The following is a 13,628-nucleotide window of genomic DNA, read 5'->3' on the forward strand; positions in this document are numbered from 1 at the left end:
CGCACAGACACGGCCGCGACGCACGTACGTTGTTGCAGCACATATACGCACATATGTATACGCACGTATATTTGCGTGGCGCGACCGTGAATATGGGCAACGTTCGGTCAAATGACATGCGTGTGTGCGTGCGGATAATAAACGCGCGTGTGCGCGATGAAAAGCGCGCGACGGTCTGGCCTGCGGCTTGCGGCCGCTACGACGAACAGGGGGCGGAAGGAGACAGAGGGTGGAAGGGGGGGGGCGCGGATGTCAAACCGATCCTACGCCTCCATCGGGGCGACCACGGTTCTCGAGAATTGCACGAACAACGACGCCGACCGAGTAGGTCCCGAGGTGACGACAACGAGGTGTCGGAATCAGCCGGACGGATGGACCAGTTCTCGCGTTCGCATCGCGATCACGTATACGCGCGTATTAGCGATCGTTTGTCCGGTACCGGACGCGCGATCGCCGACCGCCAACTCCGTCGCGATTGTCGGTCACTCGCTCGACATGAATTAATTTCTCTCTTCCTCCTTCTTTCTCTCTCTCTCTCTATTGAGCGTAAAAAAACACCGCAAACACGCGACAATGCAAAACGCGCCGGAACCGGCGATCTTGAAATCCGCTCGGCCGCGAGGCGGCCTCATTACGCAACTTCACGGCGGGATTTGAAAATTTTATACGAATCCATTTACGCAACGCGAAACGTATATGAAGTGCATGAAAAGCACGTATGTACCTGTATACGCGTTTTATGGCACGGAATTAATTTCCTACGCGTAAACAGTCAATTGTAGCTGGAGTACCGAACGCGGAGAGTAGCCTCTCTCGTGGGTTTTTGAAATTCTGCACGCGAATCGCGATGACAAATCGCGACGCGCTTGGAAACGACGCATCTGATACATCGGAATATTTTGCCAATAAACCTCGGCGCTTATTTACATTATCTAGCGACGTTTTCCCCGGCGCGGGCGCCGTTATCCGTCACACGTTTATTTTGTTGTCGTCTTACGGTCCGCATTTAAATGTATATCTTTACGTAATTCTCCGCGGAATAATCCCAAACAGCTACGAAACTCTGATTAATTTCTGCAGTCAAACTTTTTTTTTTTTTAATAAAAAAACGTACAAAATGGAGGTAGAAAACATATGTGCTTAAATACCATTTCAAACTTCGTTTATTTTTTTTATCGTTTTACGAACCGCATTTAAATGTATATCATTGCCCAATTTTTATTTCACGTAATATTTTCGAATTAATGTCAGACTGACAAAATATGAAAGAGGAGCCACGAATTCTTCGACTAATTCAGATCTTTTTATGCGCAAAATAAGGCGAAAACAGGTATGTCTAAATAAACTTCGTCGTTTATTTTGTTTATCGTCTTACGAATCGCATTTAAATCATTACGTAATTCCGTGAAATATTTTCGGCATAATTCTCAGAACGACTACGGATTCTTTGACTAATTTACAGTCGAGTCGGATTTTTTTAAAAACACGAATAAACAGGGGGAGGGGGCGAAGCGAACGACGTGTCGCTTAAATACATTTTCAAACTTTGTTTTTCCAGGAAATTTCAATATCTCTGATTCCATTATCCCGTCTCGGAGCGAAACATGATGCAACATCGCGGCATTCGTATCCCGTCGATTTCTATTCATGATCGATCACGCCGGCGAGGAAGACATACATCTCGCGACGAGATGCGCGCAGGAAAACGCATCGGTGCAATAGTCGACGTCGCTCTCGCTCTCGTCTCGCTCGCTCGCTCGGCGGAGTATTGGAATTTCGAAAAGCCGTGCCGCACGTACGTACGTACACACGTATCTGCATGTATACGTGTACGCGCGCGTGCGCTTGCCTGTGTGTGTATGTGTGTACGCTCAGGTAGACAGCCCTGATTTAGAGCATCCCCCGGTTGGCGGGCGTTTAACCGAATCGAGGATTCATCTCTCCTCAAAGCAGCGCGGCGGCGGCGGCGGACGCGATGCATGAACGGTGTGTAATATGATGAGCGCCACACGTACCTACGTATACGTGTGTACACGTAAGCGCGAGCTTTATACACAACTATATACCGCGCGCGTACGCACACATATATAGGCACTCCGCCCGCACCGCTCTTCCCTTCCCCCCCCTCCCCGTCCCAACACCCACACGCTCGCGGCGGTTACACCCACGCCCGAGCTCTCTACTTACGTTGCCGGTTGACTCGTGTTGTCCGGCGCTCTCCGCCACTTTGACTCGCGCCGTCTCTGTCGCAGCTCATACACGCGCGCGTACACACACACATACGTAATCCATACACCCACATTCGTCCGACATTCGGCATTCCCGCTACACACCGCCGGTCTGCGGGATTGCAAGGGCGCAAGGCAGAGAGACGGAGGGAGAGAGAGAGAGAGAGAGAGAACAGGGCGAGAAAGAGAGAAAAAGAGGGGGACACGACACGAGGGACGGACCGGAGAGAGCGAAAGATTAAGAAAACGCGTCGGCGCGACGGAGATCAACGGCAACGGAGTGGCAGGCAACGGCGGGTACATCTGTGGCAAAGGAGTGCGACCGACGAGGAAGGAGGAGGATGTCGTGTATCCGTGCGAGCGAGCGAGCGAGTGGCAACGCGAAAACGCGCAGGGGTGTCGCTAAAGAGTTTTCGAAACTTGCGCTCGCACGCGCCCGCCGCGCGCACGGCGAATATATTAATGCGTCTCGCCGAGTCGCCTCCCCCGTTGATCGCCCTCCTCCCCCCCCCCCTCCACCCGCTCGTTGATTGAAGATCATCTCGCTGGCAAGCGCGGGTCTCGAGAAGCGAGCGAGCGAATGCGCGCGCGGGTTCCTCGTGACGAACAATTATCACGCCAGATTCGAGAGATGTCATATATATATGCGTTATAACGCGGCGCTTTCGATTTAAATTGAGCGGAAGTAACAGTTTATTACTATATACACGTTGGTACTGCATTTTTACATCCGACCGACCCTTCACGGCGTTTACCCAAAGTATTCGAAGTTTACACTTCCAATGACCGTTGAAATTTAAAATCGTATCGGGGCTAAAAAACTAACAATTGCTGCAGCCTCCCCCCCCCCGCCCCCGCGAGTGTCGGTCGGAACACAAAAGAATACATTCCGTCGCGCGGCAGGTCGGGGAGATTTTGACGGACGCCGCGTGTGTTCGATATTCCCGAAAAAAAAAGTCGGTGATCGAAACCTTTAACGAATCGACCGCGAGCGCGCGTGAAAAACCGCGCGAGATACAAAATACGCGCGGAAAAGAGAGGAAGATCCGCTCTCCGACGAGGACCGCCGCCGCTGCCCGCGCGCGAGTGGTAGATTGAATCTTTTTAACGGCCTTTTCGGGAAGAGAGGGCGCGGGGGGAAGGGGTGAGCGCGAAACGGAAAGAGAGATACAGATTCTCTCTTACTTCGTAACCCACAAACTCTCCGGGAGGAGAAACGGCGGAGAGTAGAGCGGTCTCTCTCGCCCCCGTCGGTCGACGCCCTTGACTCGCGCGGGACGGTTGGAAGGGTGAGGAAGGAGCGGGACGGGGGAGGGGGGGAGACTGTGAGGAGAACGCTGTGGTGGGGACGGGACAGCTTGCGGTGGGAGCGAGACGGCAGCGGAGAGCCGGAGCTGCCACTGCTGTTCTCTCGCGCGGCTGTTGTGTGTGTGTGTATGTGTGTGTATTCCGTTGCGCTCGCTCTCATTGATGCGTCAGTGTGGGCCCGCCGCGGCGGTTGGTGTTGGTGGTCGTCGCTCATCGGTGTGTCGTGGCGCGCGACGCGGCGCGGTGGCGGGCGGCGACGGCGGCGGCGGCGGTGGCGGCGGCGTCGGCGGTGGCGGCGGCAAGCGGCGTTCACACGTTCCCGTCATCCACTTCGGTACTACCCGGTTCGCAGTCGAGCGTCGTACGTTGCGCGGTTCGGTCGCGACGTTCGCCCGCCTCCGGTGTTCGACTCCGGTCGCGGCCTGCCATACATACAGATATATATGTATATATATATATGTATGTACACACACACGTTTGACGTTTGAACCTGTGTTTGACTTCGTGCACGCGTCTTCCTACGAAAGTGTCAGTGCGAGACGGAGCGCGAGCGAGCGGGTGGGAGAAAGAGGAGAGAGAAGAGAGAGAGAGAGAGAGAGAAGAGAGAACGAGAACGAGAGAGAGAGAGAGAGAGAGTAGAGGAAAAAGAGAGATGCGGGAGGCGAGTGTGCGGCAGGAAACGCGAGTGCTTTTTCGCCGCAGTGCCAAGACGGATTAAGGACGGAGGAGGAGGCGCGACCGTCGGGAAATCGGGATCTCGGGAGAGATCTCCGACGATCGTTCCGCGCGCAGTTCGATCCCGCCGAGAATCGCCGACCTTCGATGGATTCTACGAGGTACGTGTCACGCGGTGTGTGTGTGTGTGTTAACCGCCGGACTCCTTTGAATCTCAATCTTTTCGTGGCTTTACCGGAGCAGCGCGGCGGCGACGACGCGAGAAGATCTCGGCGCGGTTAGAAACGGCCGTGTGCCACGAGTTCGCGTACAGTTCGTTGCGAGCGATACTTATATTGTTATAGCGGCGCGCGGAGTCACGTGCCCTCGTTAGTTATGCGGACCAGCTTCGATGCGTGACGCGCCGCCTCGCGCAGCGCGAAGTATCGACGAAGCGTGGATAATAGACGACGATTATTACTTTCGCGGGAGTGCGGGTGAGAGAGAGAGAGAGAGAGAGAGAGAGACGTCTTTCTTTTCCTCTGCCTATTGCTCCGTGCCGATTGCGCGACGCGTCGCGTTAAGGCCACAAGTCTCGTTAATCTCCCGCTCACCTCCGAGCCCGCCGCCGCTGCCGACCACGCCGCCGCTGGTGGTTCGGTGGGGGGGGAGGGGGAGAGGGGGGGGCTAATAATTACGGCGCACACCGATCGTCTTTCGCGAAACGAGGGAAGGATCGGCGCGGGCGAGTCATCCGCAAAAACTAATCCCTTTCTCCCCACCGATCAAGGCTTAATTCCCTCCGCTCCGCTTCTTGATCGATAAGGCGCGCGCGTTTCTCTTCCGAGAAAACGTTGCGCCGCCGAGCCGAACTCGGGCTCGTTAATCGAGTTTCAAACAACAGACCCGGCCGGAGTCCGCTGCTCCGAATCTTTACTCCTCGTTTTACCAAACCCTCCATCGGTGGTGTCTCATCGCGACGTGCTTAATGGATTATTGGGAAAGATATACGGAAGCGATTAACACGTTTGCAAGCGCGCGGGAAAGTAGCGTCACAACAATGTAAGTCTATAAACGTAGAATCTGAATGACCGCAGGCGTGTGAAATTTTCCTTTCCGTCTCGTTACATCGCCTTTGTACGTGTTTAATAGATTTGTTGGAGAGATAATCTGGTCTCTCCGTATTACGATATCGCATTTATCGTAACATAATCCTAATTAGTGCCTTGGATCATCCATGGAACGGGCAAACTTCGACGACGTAGTCTTCGGTTAGTTCGGAATCGATTTACCCCTAAACGGAGAATCGATACCATCAACTTTCATAATTTCTCAATTTTTTAATCGATAATAAATGTTTCTCAACTTTTTAATTCAATAATAAATATAATTGATTCCTAACGCTAAAATTTACATTTAATTCAGTCGCTTTGGTATTATTTCAAATCCGATTCCGAAGTCGATTTCATATATTATAACTATAAGAATTAAGAATCTGTTAAATTATTGATTTTTTAAATTTATTTTGATACTATTGTATTATTTTTTCGATATTGGTTCCATTACCTATAATCACTAAGCATATTTCCATTTCTATTGTAAGATAAGTCTCTATAAATAAGTCTCGCAAAGTTTTGACGCAATTTTATTTATTGATCGAAGTAATCGCGTTTTACGCCCGACGGGCAACAAGTTCCCTTAAATCTTGCGACGATACGACTTCCGGGTTTGGAATATTATCAAGCCGACTAAATTAATTGTACCGGCGCCTTTTACTTGCGTTATTGCTATAAGAGTCGACGATGAGGATAATCGAGAAGCGGCGAGGTGCAGGAGAGAGGGATGGTGAGAGAGGGGTTGCGGGAGGGGGTGTGGAGGGGGGCGGGTTAACGATGTTAGAGGTAATCGTCGTACACGCCTCGTAAAATCGTCGGAGACGATCGACAAGCCGCTCCACGCTCCGTCTCCGTTTCCCTTTGTCGTGTACGGATTCGCGGAACCTTTACGCGCACGTATATCCCGTAAATTGTGGCCCTCCCCGCCCCCCTCCCGACCCCCCTTTGGTTGCAGGCTCCTCTCGTCCGAGATAGCCCGACGTTGAGGTGAATTTCGGAAAGTCGCCAGAAAGTAACTCGAGAGCTAGCGGAAGTTCGGATTTCTCCCCCCCCTGCAGAAGTTATATATACGTTTCGGACGTTTGTGCCCGCGTTTCTAAAACTGATCGATAATAATTCCGATTCCGACGAATTGTCGTTAGGCTGCCGTTCGAACGAAATTTCGTCATCGTAAATTTACCGTTAACGCAAAACAGAATTTTATGTCTGTCGATCCGGCGCGGCGGCGGCGGTGTGGGCAGAATTTTCTTACTTAATAATCCGTTGTTCAAACAAAATTTTTACACACGCACGCACGTACGCGCGCACGTTCCTTTAAACTATACTGCCGCGGGCAACTTAAGTTGTTGCTCTCGCCGTATAATTATCGTGCTTCGCGAGATAAGGCTCTTTACGACGCGTGCATTTTACGAAGTCCGCATCGTCGTGACGCCGCTAATAAAGGCACGATCGTTCGTGTGTCGTAAGTATGCGGAATATTAGGACACCGTCGTAACTCCGTCGCTCGGAGCTGCAGTTCGCCTTTATCGCGCCCCGGCACAATGGCAATTCTTATACTTTCGTACCGGTCGCCGATGTATATGAAAAATAATCTAACGACCCGTAGAATTGAGCGTTGAGTATATCCCAAACATCATTTGTTGCATGATTTATATGTATTTTCACGTTAATCGAAATACCGCGCAATTGCGATAACATATAAGAAAACAAATCGGTATTTCACGCGTTATTAACGTTTTTATTGGTGGCTATTTAATTATAATTAAAGAAAAATACATATATGTATATTTTTTCGACATTGATTTCATTATCTATACGCTCGTTGAACGTATTCCACAATTTTTATCTAAAATATATGCTCGAGTCGAGCCGAATTTCTGCAATTTCCGTAGACAAAAGATCGTAGGATCTGTAGAGAAGTAGAATTTATATCTTTGTCGCGGAACGCGAGACTATCTCGCACCCGACTATTTGGCTTATACAGCTCGTAACGAAATTGTGGGACTCGTAAACGGCGCGCGCGCGGGTATCACTCACGGGTACTCAATAATTAAAGCGCGGCACCAGCGTGTCCGGTGTGGAGAATCCTTTAATCCGCGCGGGCCATTGTGCGCCGCCGCTCGGCCATGTCGCGATAACGATCGGGAAGGTAAAGAAATCACGGACGATCGCGCGCGGCGGTGGTTAAGGATCGGAGCCGAGGGCCCGATTACGTGAGATTCGTGATAACTTTCTCCGTGACTCGTCCGTACGTCGCGATCCCGGCTTCTCTTTCCTCCGGAAACAATGCACTGGGCAAGCTTTATAGAGAGAAGAGCGCGATCTCTCCACCTTTATAGACCTCTCAAACGCCTCGGGAATAATCACGCGTGTTAGTTACGCGCTATACGCGATTTGACGCGAGATCGCGACTCGATTGCACCCGGTTTTATCCCGTCGAAATCTAAATTCTCATTTTACCCAAATTATCGCGGTTTAAAGAACCGTCGGTTCCCCTCTCCCCCCCCTCGATCGTTGCCGCTTCTCACGCGCCGCATCTCTATTACTCTCCGCGAGACAATGGGAAACGTGGCGAAACTTTTCTCAGCGTTTGCGTAAATGCAGGGAGGGTGGAAAGGGCGGATTTAATTTCGCGCGGCGGCGACGGCAACGGGCGGCGGCGGCGGCGGCGGCGGCTGCAGCGTTTGCCGGCGGGACGCGCGACGCGTCGCGACGTCATACGCCGGGGAGTATCAAGCCGAAAAGTTTTTATCGTCCCCGCCGAACGCATTTGCCGGCAAATTGATGGAAATGATGGCTCAAATTCGGGGCCTGGACGACTTTTTCCACGCTCGCGCACGCATTATACACGCGCGTATACATAAATATATTTATCCACACGCACGGGGGCCGGTATGCGTGTATTGCACGCGAAATACATTATCCGCGGAGAATGGACTGTTAACGCGGTTATATGACTCCATTTTGCGCGTTACACGAAACATCATCCCGCGTTACAAAGAGCCCGTAATGACGCGTCATGTATATGCGATCGTGCGGCGCGGTAAAAGCGTGAAAATAATAGGCAACGTTGTCCGCCCGGCCACGCGTACACGTTGGTTTTCGGCCGTTGGACCGTTCCGGGCGGTCCCCTCTCTCTCCGCCGGAGCGTACAAATCGCAAAAATGTTTCCCGTAATCCGCGCGCCGCGACCCGCCCTGCGGCGCGATGCGGCTAAAATAAACACAACGCGCTGAAATCGCGCACGGCAATCTGCGAGAGAGTTTGGTCGCGCGCGCGCGCGCGCGCGCGCGGGAAGGGTGGCGCGTACACCGCGAATTATACCGTCCGTCCTCGCCCTCGCCTCTCCCCCTCTCCATGTGTTGTTGAATGGCCAATTCTCTACTTGGAAATTAAGCTATGGCCTAAACTAACCCAGCGTATAGCGTCGTCAGCTGGGGTGCACCGACGACTCGCTGTGCATCCACCGAGTGTTTGCGCGCGCCCGGTTCAGCGCTTCCTATACCGGCTCCCTCGCGCCGCGTCGACGTCGCCTGGGTTCCTGCACGACGTGCGGCAACGAAATGCCCGTTGTCGAGATACACAACATCGATCGATTTATATTGACTTATTTAAATGCGCGCGGTAAACGCAGTTACGGAGGAATGTCGTGCGGTTACCGGTCGTCAGTTTGTCAAAAAAAAAAAAAAAAAATTGCTCGAGCCGCAAGTTGATGAAACGTTAAAGTAATCGACCGTCCGCGAAAACGAAATTTGGAAATTTATCCTTCGAACGTGAGAGATACTCCGTTTGCTCTCTCTTTCTCACGCGAAAGCCCTCAATTTTCGAGCCGCGTTAATCGCTCGACAAAGTGTCTATGCGTTATTGCACCTACGTCGAAACTACGCGGCGAAATGCCGCGACGAGCGCGGAGGAATAACGAGCTCTGCAATTTTGGATCGTCGCTCGTTCTAATTCGCTGTTTACCGACTCGCGAGAAGCGCGCGCGTGCGGCCGCCTGATCGCGAGTCTCGTTTTTCGCGGATGCTTCGCAGCGGAATTTGCCCGCTGCGCGCGTCGCGCGATGTTTGCAATAATGGTCGCGCGTAATGCACCGTGCGGCCGTCGCCGCCGTGGGTCCATTGAAAATTGCATCGTAATCAATGCGTCGTAGATCCTGGAACGTGACGTTGCGCTCAGCCGGCGGCTTTGCACCCGATATACATATATATATATATATATATATATATATATATATACATATACGCGCGCGCGCAGGCTTTCTTTTCGCTTTCCGTCCTTCTCGCGCGCCTTACGCGCCCGCCCGCGCGTCGGGCTGCATCTCAGCTGCTTTTTTTTTTCTGTCTCGCTCTTTGTCCCCGGTTCGAAACACGCCTCGGAGATTAGGATAAATGCTCCTAGGAGCAGCGGCAGTTTACGCGCCTAGTAAATCGAACGATAAATTGATCGCTCCGTCGCGTCGTCGTAAAGCTCCTGCACTCACACGCGCGCGCGCGCGCTCGCGTGTTCCGCCACGCCGACGAAATGAAAACGCATGGTACCTGCGAGATACCACCCGCGCGGTTAATAGCGTGAATACTTTTAGCGCCGCTTCTCGAGAGAGGGAAAAATTTAAATAGCGCCGACGAGCAAATATTTTTCTACTCGAACAAACATTTCTCGAGAATAGGAGAAACGCGATAAGGAACTATTAAATTATACAGGGCGAAACGCGCGCCGTATATATACGGAAGCGTGGAAATAAAAATCAATTTTTCTTCAACAGGAACGGAGGCACTCCACGACGTGTGAAGCTTTAACGACGCTTGGGGGAAAAAAAAATTACGAAGAAAAGTGTTCGTCGAACTTAAACGAGATTCGCGAAGTTTTCCGTTGCCATTTCGCGGGCGTCTATTAATAAATGAGAGAAGTGTTGTCTCGGTCCCGCGATAAAGTAACCGCGATGAATCGCGCTGTGCCGATGTGAACAGTGTTCACGGGGAGAGAAGATCGATCTTGAGAAAACTGTCGTCAAATGGAGCCTCTACCGAATCGCGCGGACGCGTTCGAGCCCACGAAATGGTGAAATGATCGTGTACATAGTGTATCGTGGACGCTGCAGCGATTTCTAAGAAGCAACTGCCGACGACTAAGATGTACCCCGCGCCGGCGAGACATCCCGCCGCTCCCGTAAGTAATCTTCATTTTTTTTTTACTTTAAAGAAGTAGAGATTAACAGTGAGAGGAGTGCGTGGCGTTCGTGAAATGCGGAAAATTAGAGACGAGTAAAAATTTAAATGTAAAAATTTAATTGATGAAAAAGTGCAAAACGCGCGGACGGGCGCGCTGAAATCTTATTGTCACTTAATTTAAAGCGAATGCCAATTCAACCAACTTTCAATTTGACGTGCCGGCCAAGTTGGTAAATTGACGGGAAACAGTTTCCATCCCGTGCGTTGGGTATTTTCCCAGAGCGCGCCATCACGAGAGTATTCCTTCGCTTATACGCCCGGTATTCTCAACATTTTTGCTTAGCGTTATCCATTATAGCGAACGTCAAAGGGTAATATAGTGTAATTACCGCTCCGCGCGCGAGGGAAGCGAAAGAGCACGTGGGAGTCAAGTCGACCGCTCTCGCACTTCGCGTTGCTAATTCGAAGAATGTTTGATTGTTCCCCGCGCCACGTCCCCACACAACCTCCGCTCGTGCCACTCTTTTTACCGTCATAATTTCACGCGTCGCACAAGCTCAAAGTCCCTCACGATGAAACGAGACCACCGGCGAATTTGCTGACACACGAACGTTGAGAGAAAGAGAGAGAGAAAAAAGAAGGGGGAAGGGAAAGAGAGGGGGAGGGAGAGAAACAGAGAAAGAGACAGAGGCGACCATTAGAAATTATGAGGATTATTTATAGAGCCCGCAAGTCAACGTACAACAATTGCCGTTCATAGAACCGGCCAATGGGCGATATGTGGGCACCACTCGTTTGCTTATTGACGCTGATGTGGCGCCGCTCCGCTCAAGGGGCACAAAGTGGCTCGATCGTTTCTTCGACGAGTATACTCGAAGCGCACCGACGGACATACGAAGCGGCGGCGCGCGGCGGCGGCGGCGATAACGGTGCCGTAATACTCCTCTTAATATCGCGCGAAACGGCCCGATAATTATTGCGGTGACTAATAATACAACGACGTAATTGGCCTAAGGAGAATCAGAAAAGTTAAGCGTCGGTTGCGAGCGGAGCGATAACAATTTCCGCGTGTATTCCGCCGCGAGATCGAAGGAGTGACGTGACACTTTTTTTTAACGTCGCACGAAACGGCTAATAATTATCGCGATAGAGCTGAAACGACATAATTGACCCGAGAAGAATCGCAAAAATTTATAAATGTCGTTTTTGTGTTTCGATAAGTTCTTTACCGGATATTCCCGAGACGCCGTGTCGGATCGTCTATAAAACGCCCGCGAGAGACAACTGACAATTATTGCGATTTACCATTAAACGTAATTGATCCAAGGGAACGAAGTCGGGCATCGTAACGACGCGTCGTTATTTAACAGGAAACTGTTCGTGACGCGTTGCATGCTGTTAAAAAAAAAATTCAAGCTAGTCTTGCATATACGACGAGTATAATGTCTTTTGCTTCCGTCTCTGGCGCGATTCGAACGGCGTCGTCTTTCCGCGAGGGTATCATTAGCGTGTCAGGGTATCTTTTGGTCGAAAGGAGTGGAAATTAATCTTTACAACACCGTGATATAGATTTCGCGATAATAACGTTGCGAAGAAAGCAGATAACATTGCACAGTCGCCGTTAATAGCGGACGCATAATTCGAGTGTAATCGTTGCGGCACGCGATCGCCTTTTATACGCGCGCGGTTCTCATCGAGAGCGGTTACTTACATTCCTCTCTTTAATTGGAAGATGTGGCCGACAGGCTCGGAAGAAGATTCTTATTGATGGCCCTACAAGAGTATCGTTTCGTTGAAAAAAAAAATGTGCACGTATCATAATTGTGAAGAGTTGAAATGCCACTTAAAACATTCGTAAAGTAATCAATGGAGGTTACTTTTTTATTAATAGCGTAGAGTGATATGTGGCTCTCCGTATGAGAGCAGCCGATTCGCAATTGATAAATTCTGGTTTCGATCTCGATTTTACGATACGATTTGACTTTTGACTGAATATTTAATTAAAGAAATAAAAGCAAAATTTCCAGAATGTTTTGGTTCGGTTATGGTTACCACTTGTTTTTCTTGCACTTCACAAAGTTCGCCGTCGCGTATTTCGCGTGACGGTTGATCGTCTGTATAACGGAAAAGCTAGATGTTAGGACGAACGAGCCATTCTCCTTGCTTGCCAACCAAATAAACGAATGCACGCTGGCGAGCGTCACGCTCGTAATTCTGTAACTCGATCCTTTGCGAGGAGGATAATAAAAGGCGAAATAGTTATTCGCGACGAGAGTCTTCCGTTGTTTTAAGACGCGATGTCTAGAAAACCGTGAAAAGCGAGAAAGTCGGGGGAACATCGGAGGCATCAAGTAAGATCGGAGAGTGTCGCAGATAAGACTGGAGAATGGCTTCCTCAATTTCCCATCGCGACGGGTAAAAAAAAGATGCGGAGATTACTCATTTGATTACAGTGTCTATCCATGTTTCGAGATCAATTACATAACGAATTATGACACAAAACGCTCCGCTTTCTCGTTACGTATTCAATTTTTATCCGACGAGAATAAATTTTGATCTCGCGGAGGGATAGCCGTCTCCGCGCGGAGAATCACGTTCCTTTTATAGCCCGATCGAACTGCAACGTTTTTGTGTACGCTCTTAAATAAAAAAGGAGATATGCAGCGCGTTTTACGCTTCACGATCGTGTCAGCTGTCACTCGCGCGATCGTATTCGAAGTTTCTCCTTCATTGTCAGTCATCGTTTGAGATAAAAAAAGGGAAGATTCATGATAGTAGATCGTAGTTAATAGCAGCGGCGTAACTAGGTGAACGTTCCTTCCTTTCCTCCCCCCTTTCTCTCTCTCTGTCTCTCTTTCTCCGTTCCCTGCTCACGTCTTTGATTAATAGTTATCTCTCGTGTCGCGGACGTGCATTAGAAGTTAAGCGGGAACAAAAGTGCGGCGAACGAGCGCTCGCAAGCAGGAGCAGCAACGGCAGGAGTAGCAGCAGCAGCAGCAGCAGCAGCAGCGACAGCGTCTCTGCCGCGGCGATATAATTTGCGCAAATGTAGGAAGTAATATCGCGGGGACAACAAGAGTCTCGCGACGCGCTCTTTGCAAAATGCGCCTGGCTGAGCGCGCGAGCACGAGAGCGATGCGAGAGCTACACCG

General features: G+C 50.6%; 1 protein-coding gene across 1 annotated transcript in view; it reads left to right on the forward strand.

Moving 5' to 3' along the window:
- Nucleotides 1-3,890: 3,890 nt before the first annotated feature.
- The window catches only part of LOC105450482 (protein groucho-like), a 66,777-nt gene continuing 57,039 nt past the window's right edge, over nt 3,891-13,628 (forward strand). The window contains 2 exon segments of the mRNA XM_011690334.1: nt 3,891-4,372; nt 10,071-10,474. Of these exon segments, the coding sequence (XP_011688636.1) occupies nt 10,439-10,474 (36 nt within the window). The 5' untranslated portion in view covers nt 3,891-4,372; nt 10,071-10,438.

The sequence above is a fragment of the Wasmannia auropunctata genome, unplaced genomic scaffold, assembly GCF_000956235.1.
Source record: "Wasmannia auropunctata unplaced genomic scaffold, wasmannia.A_1.0 LD336061.1, whole genome shotgun sequence".
Classification (NCBI taxonomy): Eukaryota; Metazoa; Arthropoda; class Insecta; order Hymenoptera; family Formicidae; genus Wasmannia; species Wasmannia auropunctata.